Below are 18,414 nucleotides of genomic sequence, written 5' to 3'. Positions count from 1 at the left end.
ATTTTTCATGTATACAGTTCCTTTGATTTCGAGTTCTTCAGAGATTCACAACTACATGCTAATATGAAAAAATTATTCAAAGAAAGATGGTAATGGTAGTGGATTTTGATCACAAAGTTCAAAATCCACTACAGTTGGTGTCAACTTGAAAACCGAATCTCCCCTTAATCTAAAGTTTTCCTGCTTATCACTGAATTTATCTTTGGTATTGATTCAAAGTAGATAGTACATATCCATTTGTTTTAGCCCCTCACTAAATCTTTGAACCAAATCATGTTGATTTTCCCCTCTCATAAATTGCTTACAACTGAGTTCAAAGTATTCACTCGTGGATTCATCAAAAACTATGGTCTTATTCTAAACAGGTGAGGTTTTAAGTATGCAAAATTGAGATTGTGCATCAGTGGTCTCAATTTAACAAACTAGTCATTAGGATTTAGATTACTATTATCAGCAAAATGGTGATCAGAAAAATAAGACTATTTTTCATTCCAAGACTATCCTTCTGATTGCATTTACCATAAGATGAATGTGTCTCATTTGACACAACTTGTTAAACCTAAGTTAATATTATGTTGCAATGTACAGGCTTAACTCAAAAACAATGAGCCAATAACATTTTCATCAAAAATAGTACAAATCTAAGCAACTGAATTGGGTTTGGTTTCTTGGATTTTAAACGGTGTGGGAGAGCATCGTGTGCTATCCAATTTTTGAAAGTAGACACCAAGTCTTTCTTTACTCAATGTTGTAGTGTTCTCTTCTTGGTAGGAAGAGGCCTAATTTCATCATCACTTGTATCTACAGTTGCAGAAGAACAAAATATGATGATGGAAGTGGTACAATTGGAAATCTTGAAGGTTGTTGATAGTGCCACCTCTATCCTCTTCTCCAGACTCTTCATCTGTTACTTCTTTCACCTGATAAACAATGTATTAACATAATACGGGGGTGGCGAACGTTTTTAAGGGTGCACGCCAAAATTGACTAAATCTTTTTAAAAAACTAACCTTGCGTGCCCCTCAGAAATTTTTCATGTGCCCTCGGAAGGCAATATTCAAAACATTATATCACACAATTTTGTCAGTATGTCTCATCACTCTGACTTCAAACAGATCATGCATGAATACAGCTATTTACTGAATGGTGTGATGTTACTACATGCTTGGCAGAGAGAACGGGTGTGAGCAAGTCATGACTCAAGGTGCATTCCTGGAGTGATTTGTTTCAAAGTTTGAAATTTTTTGGGACGCTCTGAATTCTGCGTGCCCAAAAAATTTGTATGCGTGCCACTTTGGGCACATGTGCCATGGGTTTGTCACCCCTGATATAATATATAATTTCATTTTAATATACACTCTCAGTTCATTAGCTTACAAACTTAGAACTGGAAATAAGAAATATTAAACTAAATTTTCATACCCAATTGCCTAACATCTTACCTAAAGGATAGTTTAAAATGTATATCTAGAAATGTTTTAAGGATCCAATTTCATGATTGGAATGGATATCATTTTGAAATTCATGTATGTTTGGTTTGGTTTTTTTTTTTGTTTGTTTGCATTTTATTTTTATTTTTTTTCTATTATGGGCAAAGATTCTCTGATAAAGCTTATGCATTCCAAGTTCCTCTGATAAGGCTGATGTATTACAAGTAATTAACTTTTCAATGTATCAAATTGTGCATGTACTCATTTTATGCTATGATGAGTATGAAACAGAAGGTTTTAGACATCCATGATTTAAAGTTTCATTAGGATCCTTTGGGGGAATCATGTCTTTCTGATGTTTTAATTAAATTAATTTATTTCACTTCACATGCCTAACAGGACTCAGAACAGCAGTTTGGCTCAGGAGATTGTCATTACCTACACATAATTCTGACTGCCACAAAATTACATTTTTTTTTGGCTTTGGTGATGATACTGTTTTCCATTGAGAGCTCTGAACCATGGTCTATAAGTCATATCAACTCACCCAGACTCACTGAAATTTAATTTGCACACTGTTTAAATTTCACTATTTTTAGTACAAGCAATGAATGAGAGAAACACATGTTAACTCAAAGCAGTTTTCTGAGAGAATGACACAAGTTGTATACATGTTCAAACCATGTCTTTGTGAACCCTACTCGCAATCTTTTAACTACCACTATGCATTCAACAATTAAGATCAACTACAGAAGTTTCTGATCAATCATTCTGCTTTCATTACTAGGCATGTTTTATAAATCCTCTTACACAATGCTTCTTAGCTATTAACTTTTATCTTTTTGTTCTCTTTTTTTTTTTTTTTTTTTTTTTTTTTTTAAGGAGAATGGGGTCAAATTTTAATTTGTGCCTTGCAGTATAACTAACAAAACCATATCTGGGAATCTAAGAGGCAGCAGGCATGCTAGCTAGTTCCACTTAAAAACAGCCAATGATTCAGGAGCTTTGTAATCATCCATGGATCAACAATCTGTATGCGGGTGAAATAATAATGAGGTAAGTAACTGACCCTCTCAAGATTTTCTTATGAACAAACACAAAGGATAGACTTCCGGTAATGTTATACCTCCAGACACACACAAAAAACATGAAGGCTGGATAGGCTGGTTCCAACATGCCAACAACAGTTTAATATTTAAGGCTTCAAATCTAGTTATACTACAAAAGAGAGAAAAGACCCAGGCTGGCAGCCTTTAAAGTGTTATACATTTATATAGGTATATCGTATATTTATCGATATATTATTCAAAATTATTTTGATACAAAATTATTCCATATAATTAGGTATTTCAGTAAACTGAAAAATACGGAGGACTTACCTGTTGAGCTCGTCTCAGCAAACTAGAAATGAGAAAACGAAAAGCTAATCTTGTTTCTTGAACAAAGGATTCATCAGTACTGATTGTGCTGCAGAATAAATAATGACGTATTTGATTATTTATTCTTAAATGATTTTGGCTTACCAGTTAACTCAAAGTAGTTTTCTAATAGAAAGACATAACAAGTAGTATGCATATTTTCCATAATAGTATTTTAGTTATTCAGAGATGTTCAGTTATTTTATTTATTGACAATGATAACTGCTGGTTATAACTAATCTATATGTAATTTAATATTTAGCACTCCTTATAGTTTTTAGAAACAATTCTCATCTTTAACTTGTCAGTAGTCATGAAAAGGATTATTCTTCCTCCAAGTGCACAGGGTCCCTTTGACCCTGCACAATACATTTGAAGCATTTTTAAGGCCTTAAAAAGAGTGAACAAAATTGTTCACTTTTTTGATACCATCTTAATTTTAAATCTTTTCTGAACACAACCATGAAAAATCCATTATTTGTATTAAAAACTTATTTTAATTTTTTAAATTAAAACTCCCATTAGACCTGTTGGCAAATGAAATGCAAATTAAAAACCTATGTGCTTAAATGAATAAATACAATTGGACAGCAGCCTGTCAGCAATAAGAGCAGTGTCCACTGTATGAAATGTGAATCAGGTGCACCAACGGTTTGATTCCAGATGACACTTCGATGTCACAAAGCCATACTGTTCAAGGTTTGGGCTTAAATGGATGTCAGATGAACTAATGAGACTCGTGGCAGAGAATAAACATGCATGGGATGCACATAAATTATCAGGCAACAGAGAAACCAATGGCAGATATAAGCTAATCCGTAATCAAATCACAACAGAGGTTAGGCAAGCGAAGGCAGATTACAAGAAATCTTTGGGAAAGGATGCAAAGAAAAACAGCAAAGATTTCTTTACTTATGTAAACTCTAGAAGGAAGGGGATGAATCAGATTGGGCCACTTGATATCAATGGGTTGACTGTAGATGACCATTCTCAGATCACTGCCAAACTGCATGAGTATTTTGCATTTACACATGAGGAATTCTATATGGAAGTGAAGGCCAGAGTTAATCCAACTCTAACAGGGAGATAAATGAATTTGTAAAAACCAAGAGGAAAGAGGAGGAGAAACTGTTAAAAGTTAAACATAAGAAAGGCACGTGGGGTGGATTTATGTGGATATATTAAGGGACATAGTAAGAGAAGTAAGCAAAGACAGCCATAATTATCAGGGCATCCTTTGATTCAGGGGAGGTCCCTAAGAACTGGAGATATGCAAATGTATCCTAAAATTGGAAAAAGAGGATCAAAGAGCAACAAGTAATTACAAACCTGTTAGTTTAACTTCTGTTCTGGGGAAATAATGAAGTCACTGGTTAAAGAAGCAATGCGGGATCATCTAGACAAGACTGCAGTTATAATTCAGACACAGCACAGGTTTGTTAAGGGGAGATCTTGTGGGTTGACTGTAGATGACCATTCTACAGTCAGATGACAGTCACACCAATCTGACTGAATACTACGATGCGGTCACAGAGGTACTGGATGCAAAAAATAATTTTGATATCGTATACTTGGATTTCAGGAAAGCTTTTGATACAGTTGCATAAAAAAGACTGCTGTACAAATTGGAGCAGTGTGGTACTAAGGAAAGGTTGTTGCTATGGATAAAAGGATGAGTGAGGGATATGACAGAGATGGGTGACGGATATGACAGAGATGGGTGAGGGATATGACAGAGATTGGTAATCAATGAACACTGCTCGTTTTGGAGTTTCCCAGGTTTCAGTGCTGGGACCATTGTCTTCTATATTTATCAATGATATTGATTAAGATAAAACAGGCTTAATGTCCAAGTTTGCAGTTGATACAAAGGTTGGTAGGGTTGTTAATGACAGTAACAACAGTACGATGCTACAAGAGGATCTGGAAAAGTTGGGCAGAGAGGTGGCAACTGAAGTTTAACATTGACAAATGCAAAGTACTGCATATGGGTAATAGTAACCCCAAAGTAAACTGTGCACTACTACACTCAGGGTAGTGGAGAATGAAAAAGACTTTGGGCAATTGTGCAGTCAGATATAAAGTTTTCAGAGCAGTGCAGCTCATGGGGTCTTGTCAATGATATACAGGAGCTTTGCTAGCAGGGATAAAGAGGTGATTACCCCTTTGTATAAAGCAATGGTCAGGCCACAGCTTGAGTACTGTATACAGGTCTGGAGGCCTCATTTTAAGATGTGCAGCTGCTGGAACGAATACAGAGAAGGACAACGACAAGATTGGTGAAGGGCACAAAGTCGTGCTCTTACCAAGAAAAAGGTCGAGTTTTGCAAATTGGCATCTGGAAACTATGCACCTGCAAGGTTATCTGAGTGAGATGTATACAGCTTTAAAAGGTTTGAGCAAGCTCAATGCTGATGGGATTCTTCCTCTTGCTCAGATGACAAACTTTTGGAAAAAATGGATAGGTGAAATGGGAAGGGTTTTTTTTTTTTTATAAGCTTGCTTTCTTGTATCAATATTCTGCTACTAATGCTAATGCCAAAGAGTGCTATTGATTGGAGGAAAGGCCACATCAGTAAAGCCAACTTGCTATCAATAACTGTACTCGACAAATGCCACTCAACATGCATATTCAGGGTGGCCATAATTAAAGTATCCCTATTCAGAGCTCTTTGTAGCTCTAAGTAATAAGTGGATGTCATCAAAATTAGTAAGTTAACTATTCAAGGCATGGGGAGAAGGATCCCATGAAAAAAAAAAAATTAGTTCTAAAATCTGCCGATAGGGGATAATATGGCACTGTACAAGAGGAAAGAAATGACAAAGTTCCAACAAATAAATAACTAAGACAAACCTTAATGAAATTGCAAATTTTTATTTGTGCTCTTTGCAAAAAAACAGAAAGAAACTGAATTGCACTAAAGTTTTAAATCCAAACTAAAATATAAGACACCTAAGAAAGCAAAAAATATGCATAAATCTGAGTTAATTTAATTTTCCCAGCAGCAGATAGCTATAAAGGCACAACAAGAACAATGCAAGCATATTCTGTAAGTTTACTTTTATCTTCAAACAGGCCTATGGGGCTGGGAAATTCCATACTGCAATAATTAAAGACCAACACCAGCCAAGGAATTAAAAATTTTTACTATAAAACTAAAATATGCAGAATATAATGAAATACTGTGATACACTATCGGAAGACTAAAATATTACAATAAATTACGATAAAACGTTAAAAATATACCGAAGCAATAAAATTATCTAAAATAAACTGGATTAAAAGCGATAAAACCTGAAGCTTTCGGAGACTGCTGTCTCCTTCTTCAACAGTGTACTATTACTGCAATGACACATCCTTAAGTAGCAGGCCCATCGCACTCATGCACATGGTCCATCAGACATATGGTCGGCATTCCCAATGCACACATCAGAAACGGAAGTGGCTTGGGAGCGTGTCAAACAGAACCGGTCATCCCGTCTGAGGACAACCGCCTCAAACAGGGGGTGTAAATGTATCCCCCTGCCCCTGTTAATAGTATTACGACTGGATGAATGCAATCAGATCTCCCCTTAAGATGCGGTCATTACGGACCGTGCCCATGGATTTTGGGAACACAAGTGGCTCGAGAGCTTGCGAATCGGTTCATCCAGTCGTAATACTATTAACAGGGACAGGGGGATATGTTTACACCCCCTGTTTGAGGCAGTTGTCCTCAGACGGGATGACCGGTTCTGTTTGACACGCTCCCGAGCCACTTCCATTTCCGATGCGTACGTGGGGAATGCCGACCATGTGTCTGATGGACCACGTGCATGAGTGCCATGGCCTGCTACTTAAGGATATGTCATTGTAGTAATAGTACACTGTTGAAGAAGGAGACAGCAGTCTCCGAAAGCTTCATGTTTTATCGCTTTTAATCCAGTTTATTTTAGATAATTTTATTGCTTCGGTATATTTTTAACGTTTTATCGTAATTTATTGTAATATTTTAGTCTTCCGATAGTGTATCACAGTATTTCATTATATTCTGCATATTTTAGTTTTATAGTAAAAATTTTTAATTCCTTGGCTGGTGTTGGTCTTTAATTATTGCAGTAAGTTTACTTTTAACAATGCATCTCACTCTGCCTGATTATACTTCAATTGCGAAGTCCTTGTACGTTAATGGATGCAATACAGCAGCCACTCTGCGTGAATTTAGATGCTGTAAGAACTTACATCAAGGTCCTTTATCAGCTGTGGCAGTTAGAAGGATTTAACAAATTTGAGGAAACTGGGTCCTTTGTTGTTAAGCATGGAAGAGGAAGGAAGTCTGTTTCACCTCAGGTAGCAAAGGAAGGTGCAACAACTATCGTCGACCGATCCATGGATACAGCTGCTGGAAATAGTAGCAGTGCATAGGGAGTAGCGAGGCAATTGGATGTCCCATATTCCACTGTGTGGAAAATTCTTCGGAAACTAATCCACTATTATTCATACAAGATCATCACCAGCAGCAGCTGCAAACAGATGATCTTGAAAAACAAATGGCATTTGCTTTAATGTTTTTGGGCATAATGGAAGTGGACGATGCCTGGCCATGGAACATTCTTTGGGGAGATGAGGCTCATTTTTATCTCAATGGGACTGTCAAAACTGCCAAATATGGGCTTCAGAAGCACTGCATGCTATTCAACAAATCCCATTGCATTCGTCAAAAATCACTGTCTGGTGTGATGTGACTTCAAATTTCTTCCTAGGGCCATACTTTTTCAAGGAATTGCACCCAGCAGGAGCAGTCACTTGTTACGTTACAGCACAAAGATATCAGATGCTGAACAGTTTCATTATTCGTCAACTGCAGCAAAGAGCATGCCTGGCGACAATTTTTATGCAAGATGGAGTTCCTCCTCCTCATATTGTACGACCAGTACAGCAACTTTTCCGGCATCACTTTACTGCAGAAAGGGTCATTAGTCATTTGTTTCCCATTGCATGGTCACCACGTTTGCCTGACCTTACACCATGTGATTTTTAGCTGTGGGTTTACCTCAAGGCCAATGTCTATCGAGGAAGTGTCCCTAACCTGGCTGTCTTAAAAGACAACGTAACTCAACATGTGCAGAACATTACTTTGGAGATGTTGCATTCTGCAGTGGAGCACATTATGCATCGAATGCAATTTCTAGTCCAGAGCAGTGGTAATCACATTGAAAACCAACTCCACCATCAGTGACATCATCAATCATTGGGAGTAAACTGTGAGTGAGTTTGGAACTGTGAAACCATTTCCTCTGGTAGTTTAGTTCAGTTTCTTTCTGTTTTTTTGCAAAGAGCACAAATAAAAATTTATAATTTCATTAAGGTCTGTCTTTAGTTATTAATTTGTTGGTACTTTGTCATGTCTTTCCTCTTGTATGGCACCATATTATCTCCTATCTAGCAGATTTTGGAACTTTTTTTTTTTTTTTTCCATGGGATCCTTCTCCCTGTGCCTTGAATAGTTTACTTACTAATTTTGGTAGCATTCCGCTTATTACTTAGAGTTACAGAGAGCTCTGAATAGGGATACTTTAATTATTGCACCCTCTGTATACAATAGAACCCGCATAAGTTTTCCCCTGTACTATGTTTGGTTTCTTAAGTCCTAATTTTAACTCTAAACATTGGGAGGTATTATTTTCCGGCGTAAGAAGTTTCCCTGGTAAAATATTTTCCCGCATAAAAAGTTCATGATAAAGAATACACAGTGTATTATTATAATGACATTTCCCCACTTAATACGTTTTTTAAATATAGAAATTCTTCATTTCTGTATTTAAATCTTCACGTGAAGCACAGTGAAGCATTTGCCATTAAGTTCTCACAGTTCTGAATTATTTAGTGGATTGTTGCTGTATCTTATTGTAATTGTGATCTTTTAATTAAGGTATGTTGAAAGCTGAACTTATAATACTGTAGTTTATTTCTGCAGATTACCATTAGTATTTTTGGTAATTCTTTAAGAAATATGGTTTAGTTTATAAAGTAATTTGCAGAGAATCTTCTAATGTGAATATGCTGCAAGTTGATGAGTTGAGGAAAAGGAAACTACATGTTTTGATCGAACAATTTAGAAAGTGTGACATTTTTTAATGTTGATGAATTAGGACTCTTTTATAGCCTACTTCCTAATAAAACTTATGCATTTAAGGACTAAAGGACAGAAATGTCATGGTGGTAAGGTGCATTATAGCCTTAGTCGCTGATGCGACTAAGGCTATAATGTCTATAAGGCTATAATATTTTGCGATTAAAGCCCTAGTCACAAAAAAAACCAAAAACAACCAACCACATGGTGGTAAACTGAATAGGAAGAGAATTACAGTGCTAGTGGGATCTAATATAAATGGCTCAGAGAAACTAGTAGTAGAAGAGGCATGTGATACAAGAAAGCAAGCTGTTGTAGCATCAGTCAAATAGAAAAAAAAAAAAAACATTTCACACATCCATTCCTTCTAAACGTTTGTCCAATTCTTCTTTAAATTTATTTAAGTTATTAACTTCTGCAACGACAGATGGAAATTTATTCCAGCAATCAACAACAACCCGCTGGCTAAAGGCAAATTTCTGCACATCTATGGGTGGGAATAGTGGGTGAGGTGATGTGTCATTACCACTGTAATCCTTCCCATATAGATGGCGAGGTGTCTATAACAGAAAGTATGGCACGTTAGCGGGAGAACACGGTCTATAACTGTCTTTCCTCAATTTGAATTTATGCCCCCTCAGGTGCGTAATCTGAGCAAGAATCCCGTCAGAATTGAGCCTGTTCAACCCATTCAGGGCCTTATACACCTCAATCAGGAATAAACTGATAATAATAATAACAATAACTTCCAAACAGCAGATGGAAGTTTGTTCCATCAATCAACTACCCGCTGGCTAAAGGCAAACTTCCACACATCTATTCTGCAACTGTCCTTCCTCGATTTGAATTTGTGCCCCCTCATGTGCATGGTCTGAGAAAGTGGTAGAATCCCATCAGCACTGAGTTTGCTCAATACATTCAAGGCCTTATACACCTCAACCAGATCACCTTGCAGGTGCCTAGTCTCCAGAGGCTGCAACTTGGAAAACTTAAGCCTTTCTCTGTAAGTGCACCCATTTGTTCCTCTCACCAATCTTGCTGCCATTCTCTGTACTTGTTCTAGCAAGTCTACAATCCTTCCTAAAATGAGGCCTTCAGACCTGTACACATTATTCAAGACATGGCTTGACCATTGCCTTATACAAAGGGATAATGACCACCTTTTCTCTGCTAGCAAAATTCCTGGTTACTATTAATGTCTGGCTACATTAAGGCTTACAATAAATAAAACAGCAATTAAAACTACTTATTAATAAATCTAAAATTGCTTGTGAAAAGTAAACATGAAAAAAAAAAAAATGCCTATGGTTCAAATTACAGTCATGCTTTTTGGTTCCTTCACAGAACTTCTACCCCATCCTTACTTCTATCTATTATGGATCTTGATGCTTTCAATGAAACAAAAGCACTTACACTTAAAACATGCAAAGCAACACATTACACACTGTAAATGTTATGGGAAAATATTACCGTAACAATGTACATAATTTTGTCTTGAATTTTAATGGTTTCCATTTCCAAATCCATTTAAGGTTAGAAAGTCATACTGCATAAAAGAAAACCATCAACATAAACAGCACAACTTAGATGTGGATAATATAGAATGTTGTAAGGCATAGATGAGACCAGTTGGATATGTTCCTTAATAAACAAAAGGAATAATTTCAATGAAACTCTTACCTACTTATTTATTCTGTACATATCTGTTTCTGAAATATATTTTTCCTATTGATAAAAGATTCATAATTGTCAATTATAAAAGAAATTTAAAGCATTAGCTTCGAACTTCCAAAGATTTATGACATTCTTATATGTTGCCAGTTATTTAAGATTGTCAATTATTATCTATTTTCATTTTCTCCAGAGAATTATATTTCCATGAATACATCTCGGGAAGAAAATTATATCATAAAATGATTTGTCAACTTAGAGGAGGAACTCTTCTGAACACTCATTATCCACAGGAGATTATCTGAGTTTAGAATTAGTATTAGCAGTGGCAAATGGTGCAAGAATGCAAGCTTATAAAAAAAAAAGTTCGCACGCACACACACACACACTTGATCCAGCCATACCTTACAAGAATTTATCTAGTTCTTCCTTGAATTTTTTCAAAAACCACCAACTTCCACAACAACAGATGAAAGCTTGTTGCTAGAAATCAATGACCCACTGGCTGAAGGCAAATTTTCACACAATCTGTCCTACAATCATTCTTCTTCAACTTGAATTTATGTCCCCTCATGTGTGTAGCCGCAGCAAGAGGAAGAATACCATCAACATTTAGCTTACTCAATCCATTCAAGGCTTTGAATAAGATCTCCCCTGTGTGAAGATCTGACTAAGATAATAAAGGCCTTAAATCATTATTTTCAAAGCCTTGATCACTTATTCTCCTTAAGGCCTTGATCCATCATTTTTCTGCCTAGTTTCTATAGGCTGCAGTTTGAAAAACTGAAGCATTTCTTGGTAAGAGCACCCTTCTACTTCACTAAATCTTACTGCCCTTCTTTGCATCCAGACCAACAGATCTACATCTTTACTAAACTGAGGCCTCCAAACCTGTATACAATACTCAAGATGCCTTGTACAAAGAGACAATCACCTCCTTATCTCTGCTAGCAAAGTTTCTGTATATATCATTCATAAATTCTCATGACATGTCCTGGCAGCTTGTCCGCACTACTCAGAGAATTTCATATCTGACTGCACAATTACCCACAGGTTTTTTCATTTTTCACAACCTTGAATGTAATACTACACAGTCGGTACAGTACTCTGAGGTTACTATACCCATTTACTATACCCATACGCAGTACTTTGCATTTATCAAGGTTAATGCTTCAATAGCCATTCCTCAGCCCATCTGCCTAATTTTTCTAGATTCCTGTTGTAGTAACATAATAACATTAACCACCCTGCCAACCTTTGTATCGTCTGCAAACTTGGATGTTAAGCCTGATATGCCTTCATCAGTATCATTAATAAATGATGAAAACAACAAAGGGCACAGAGCTGAAACCTGGGGACTACTAATAGCATTACTCCATGAAGAGCAGTGGCTACTGATAACCACTCTCTGTATTCTCCCACTCAAACCACTCTCTGTATTCTCCCTTAATCCAGAGCAGTAACTTGCCCTTAATGTGACATTGCACCAGTTTATATAGCATTCTTTTATTTGTAACAGTATCAAAAGCTTTCTGAAATTTCTGAGAAGTTAAGCTAACAGGTCTGTAATTACTCTTGTCACATTTTCATTCCCCTTTGTGAAATGGAGATACATTCTAACATCTCCAGTCCGTTGGGACCTCCCACGAATAAAAAAGACAGTTCTCATAATTGTGGCTAAGGACTTGCTTACCTCTTTTGCTGCCTCCTTTAATATCACCGGTTATATTCCATCAACCCCAGGTGCCTTTTTTATGTTTAGATTTAACAATTTCTCTTCAATTTTCCTTTCAGTTATCACAAAATCATTTAGCTCTCAATTAGAGATTGAGAAACTTCTGGTATACTTTTTCCCTAGGAAAGGTATACCAGAAGAATTCCTTGTGTGAATGTAGATGCAAAATACCTATTCAATTTGTCAGCAACCTGAGCAGGGCCATCAACAGTTAACCACTGACATCAAGTGGTCCTATGTGATTCAACTCTCCTTCCTTCTACTGTTAATATAAGCACAGATGTCTTTGCATAAGTCTGATTTACTGTTCTTTGTCAGAGACTGCTCACAATCTCCCTTAGATTGCCTAACCTCCTGTGCGACTTGATTACAAACAAATTTATATATACCATGGGCTTCTGTATCACCTGATAATTTATATGCATCCCATGCATTTTTCTCCTCTACCACAAGTGTCATCAGTTTATCTGACATTCATTTAAGTCTAAACCTTGAAGACTATTTTTTAGTTGGTATGAAAAGCCTAGTAATTTCTATTACTTCAATGAATGCTTCCCATTTAGAATTCGTTTAATAACATCATCAGTGGTCCCATCTGCCTAATTTTTCTAGATTCCTGTTGTAGTAACATAATATCATTAACCACCCTGCCACCCTTTGTATCATCTGCAAACTTGGATGTTAAGCCTGATATGCCTTCATCAATATCATTAATAAATAATGAAAACAACAAAGGGCACAGAGCTAAACAGCATAGAATTTAAAATGTGCTGGAAATCACTGTAGTCACCCTTACGAAAACAAAAGCCTTTTCCTTTACCCTTGACAGTAATAATGTCTTTAATTAAATTCCACATAAGTACACTGTGATCACTCAGTGAGTCTTTTACTAATAAATTCTTAAAGTATGATGTTGATAACCAGATCAAGAGTATTACTTCCTCTACTTGCTTTACTAACATGCTGCTGTAGAAAATAATTAACCAATAAATTTACAAAAGTTTTGCTAGTGTAAACCCACAAATTCCAGTAAACATCTGGAAATTTAAAATTTCCCCATTATAAGACATTCTGATTTACACTGGCCCATGCTATTTCTCTGTATAGCAGTTTCGTATACCCATCACAGTCCTATAGCACACTCCTAGTCTCATTTTTGTTTTCCCATTGCTTATGTCACACCAAACTAGCTCAACATTACACTGGTTACCCATGCCCAGTGTAATGTTGTACAGTGCAACTGAATGCACTGTCTTAGATTTAATATGCTTCTTACCTAAGGACATTACCCCCACCACTCCTGTCCAGTCTGTGCTTGCTGTATATATTGTACTCTGCATATTCAAATTCAGCATTGCTTACATCCAAATACACTATGTCTTCACTATCCCTCTAATGTATGCATCTGATGACTAAATAAGCACTTCAAATTCATCAAATTTATTTACAATGCTCTTAGCATTAGTCTACTCACAAGCATACATGCACACGCTCTTACTTGTAGTTACCCCCAACACAACCCATGTATTTACTTATTCAATGATGACCCATAGCAGGGCTTTAACTCACTTACACTTTTTTCCACACTGCAGAATGTTACAATATAAGTGCAATAGTCACTTTCACCTCTGTCTGCAGCTATTATTAATCTATTAGTCTGTGTATCCCCCAAACTAGCAGTTTTCCATCCCACTAATCACTGCCTCAATAGCATGATCATATATTTTTGCACCCGTTCTATTTAAATATATCCCATCCCTTTAAAAATCATCTCTCCTGTTCACAGGCACACTGAAAAAAATTCTGCCCCATGAGCTTTACACATTCTCTCCAGGGGTGAAATGATTGACAAGGCTCTCACATATACGTTTCCTATCATGTCTGGTCAGAATTGCAGTCATTTTCAAATTGAATACTAACTGACAATTTCTTCCCAACATTACCTGTACTTGTTATGTAAGTCCTCAGATCTACTCTTACTATCATTAGTGCCAATGTGTACAACAATATCACCTTTTGTGCCCTTAAAAGATGATATCTGCGCTACAATGGCATCATCTATTTTTGCATTTCCAGTCCTCCAGCATCCAACCAGCACTACAAGAACTGTAAATTATTATGGCAAATGCTGTGGTGTCACCACAGCATTTGCCATAATAATCAGCAGTGAGAAGAGGGCATTTCTTGTGTTGTCTGCTGTTGAACCCATATGTCTGAGTGTGAAGTGCATCGTCATTTGGGATATTGTTCTTGCACTCCTCATATTGTATTGGGATGTCAACTGTCACACAGTGACCAGTCATTGGTTCCATACAATGCACAGCACCCGTCATTCTCTATAGACACCCACCTTGTGTAACACTACCCAACATGACTTTTACCTCCAGCAAATAAATGGTTGTTTCTGATCAAGTTTATGTATAGATTTTAAAATCAATCATAAAAATTTCCTATCAATCTCAGTTTTAAGATATAGAAAGATAACTGGATTCTGTACAAAGATATTACTGTTTGAAATACAATTTTTAAACTTATTGACTTTTGGTTGGTATTGTTTTTTGGGCTAAAAGTTAAGCAAGTACATCATTACTGTTCTTGAAATATAGTATATTTTGATTTTGATGCACTTTTCCAGTCAAGTCAGTATTTTTATTAATTTTATAACACCATTCAACTGTTCAATATATAGAGTATGATAAACTACACTACAAGAATTCACCTTCTGTTTAAATTTACAAATTGCTTTTACTGTTTTTAGGTTAATGCATTGTTAAAATGGAGAAGACAAAGCACAGAACTTGCGTCAATCACCTAGACAACTTCTGCTGTTTGTGGACACTTAAACCCCAAAAACTCAGAGGAAGAAAATATACAATGTCACAAAAGTTGCATATTCATTGTACTCCAGCTGCAAGATCGGTGACCAAGAAAAAAAATTGGGCTCCACACATCTACATTGTACAACAAACTTAAGGCTGTTATATGGCAAATTGAGAGCATTACCTTTTTCCATCCCTATGGTGTGGCACGAGCCCAAGAATCATTTTGACAACTGCCACTTCTGCTGACAAAAATTAGCATTAGCAGAGGCATATGATGCAAGAAAGCAAGCTTATTCAGCATCAGCCAAAAAAAAAAAAAAAACCCACTCCCATTTCACCCCTCCGTTCGTTCGAAATACCTGTCCAGTTGAGCTTTAAATTTGTTTAGGCTATCAACTTCAACAACAAGTGATGGAAGTCGGTTCCACCAACCAACCACCCGCTGGCCAAAGGCAAATTTCCGCACATCTATCCGACATCCGTCCTTCCTCAATTTGAATTTATGCCCTCTGAGGTGATTATTCTGAGAAAGATGAAGAATCCCATTGGCATTGAGCATGCTCAAACCATTCAAAGCCTTATACACCTCTATCAGATCACCTCGCCGGTGCCTAGTCTCCAAACTCTGTAATTTGCAAAACTTAAGCCTTTCTTCGCAAGAGCAACCCTTTGTTCCATTTACTAATCTTGTTGCCCTTCTCTGTACCCGTTCCAGCAGCTCTACATCCTTCTTGAAATGAGGCCTCCAGACCTGTATACAGTACTCAAGATGTGGCCTTACCATTGCCTTATACAAGGGAATAATCACCTCCTTATCCCTGCTAGAAAAATTCCTGTATATCATTGACAAGACACCATGAGCTACTCTTGCAGCTCGTCTGCACTGCTCAGAGAACTTCATATCTGCCTGCACAATTACCCCCAGGTCCTTTTCATTCTCCACCACTGTCAGTGTAGTACCGCAGAGTTGATACGTCGCTCTGGGGTTACTGTTTCCCATATGCAGCACTTTACATTTGTCGATGTTAAACCTCATTTGCCACCTCTCAGCCCATCTGTTCAACCTTTCCAGATCCTGTTGCAGCAGCATAGCGTCAGTATTGTCCTTAACGACCCTGCCAACCTTTGTATCATCTGCAAACTTGGACATTAAACTAGATATCCCATCATCAATATCATTCATAAACACCGAAAACAACAACAACGGACCCAACACTGAACCTTGAGGAACTCCACTAATAACATTAGTCCACGTTGAGCAGTGTCCATTGATTACCACTCTCTGTCTTCTGCCACTCAACCATCCCCTTATCCATAGCAGTAATTTGTCTCCAATGCCACACTGCTCCAATTTGTGCAGCAGTCTTCCATGTGCAACAGTATCAAAAGCCTTTCTAAGATCCAAATATATAATATCAAAGTTATTCCCTGCATCCAGTTCTTTTGTGACTACATCATAGTATCCAATCAAATTGGTCAGGCAAGATCTGCCCTTAACAAAACCATGCTGCGTCTGAGCTATAACTGAATTCTTGTCTAGATGATCCTGCAGTGCTTCTTTAACCAGTGCCTCCATTAATTTACCTGGAACAGAAGTTAAACTAACAGGTCTATAATTACTTGTGTCAGCCTTTGATCCTCCTTTGTGAATTGGGGTTACATTTGCACATCTCCAGTCTATGGGTACCTCCCCTGAGTCCAAAGAAGCTCTCATAATTATGGCTAGGTGTTTGCATACTTCCTTTGCTGCCTCCTTTAATATAACTGGATAGATCCCATCCACCCCAGGTGCCTTTTTTATGTTTATCCTCAACAATCTTTCCTCCACTTTCCTCTCAGTTATTACAAAATCATCCAGCTCACTGCCAATGTTTACTTTACCTGCATCATTCTCCTTCCTGAATAACTCCTCATGCGTGAATGTAGATGCAAAATACTCGTTTAGATTGTTAGCCACCTGAGCAGGATCCTCAACTGTTGAACCATCAATATCCAGTGGACCAATCTGATTCATCCCTTTCCTTTTCGAGTTCAAGTATGTAAAGAACTCTTTTCTGTTTTTCTTTGCATCCTTTGCCAAGGATTTTTCATAGTCTGCCTTTGCCTGCCTAATCTCCTTTGTGACTTGGTTACAGACCAACTTATATCTATCATAGGCTTCCATGTCACCCATTAATTTGTATGTATCCCATGCATTTTTCTTCTCTGCCACTTGTCTCATTAGTTCATCTGACAACCATTTAGGCCTAAACCTTGAACAATATTTCTTAGTTGGTATGTAAAGCCTGGTAGCCTCCAAGATTAGTTCCTTGAATGCTTCCCATTTTGAGTTTGCTGTTGGTAACATCATCAGTTGGTCCCACTGTATAGAATTTAAATACTGTCTCAGACCATCACAGTCGCCTTTACGAAAACAAAAACCCTTCCCTTTACCTCTGATGGTAGTTACCTCCTTGAGTAAATCCCACTTCAACACACTGTGATCACTGCCACCTAGTGGTTCATTTATCTGCAGGTTCTTAATGCATGAAGAATCACTACTGATAATCAGATCAAGAGTATTGCTCCCTCTTGTTGCCTCACGAACATGCTGATGCAGAAAACAATCATCCAATAAATCCACAAAAGCCTTGCTAGTGTGCGAGTGACCAACCCACAAATTCCAGTCAATATCTGGGAAATTAAAGTCCCCCATTATAAGACTCTCTGATTTACTGGCCCACTCTATTTCCCTGTACAATATCGTATTATACTCATCAGAGTCATTAGGCCTATAGCACACTCCTACTCTCAATTTTGATTTCCCTATGCTTATGTCACACCAAACTGACTCGACACTGCCCTGTCCATCGATGTCGACTGGCTTCACTTCCTTGGACTTTATGTGTTTCTTAATTAACAGCATAACCCCTCCTCCCCTCCTGTCCTGTCTATCCTTTCTATACACATTGTATTCCCCAAATTCCAGTTCCGCATTACTTATATCTGTGTGACACGTCTCTGATATCCCAACAATATCTGCCTTTGATGTTTTGAGCAATACCTCAAATTCATCAAATTTATTTACCAAACTCCTAGCATTGGTGTACACGCAGGTATACATGCACCTGTTTCTATTCTTAGCTACCCTAACACAACCCATGTGTTTACTTGTACCGCAATGACTACCAGCAGTCTCTGAAATATCCTGCATCTTGTTTTTCAGACTTCTGCTCATTTCAATAG

At 37.3% G+C, this 18,414-nt stretch overlaps 1 protein-coding gene across 5 annotated transcripts in view; it reads right to left on the bottom strand.

The window, feature by feature from the left end:
• Window positions 1-18,414, bottom strand: part of LOC150083087 (sorting nexin-14-like) — an 842,525-nt gene that overhangs the window by 650,236 nt on the left and 173,875 nt on the right. For all 5 annotated transcript variants that reach the window (XM_090377020.1, XM_090377024.1, XM_090377023.1 and 2 more), the window contains one exon: window positions 2,810-2,897. In XM_090377020.1, the coding sequence (XP_090233146.1) occupies window positions 2,810-2,897 (88 nt within the window). The remainder of the gene's footprint in view (window positions 1-2,809; window positions 2,898-18,414) is intronic.

This window comes from Mastigoproctus giganteus, chromosome 7 (genome assembly GCF_048544385.1).
Source record: "Mastigoproctus giganteus isolate SK-2022 chromosome 7, ASM4854438v1, whole genome shotgun sequence".
Classification (NCBI taxonomy): domain Eukaryota; kingdom Metazoa; phylum Arthropoda; class Arachnida; order Uropygi; family Thelyphonidae; genus Mastigoproctus; species Mastigoproctus giganteus.
The sequence above is the reverse complement of the archived record's forward strand: the minus strand, read 5'-3'. Positions and strand labels throughout refer to the sequence as shown.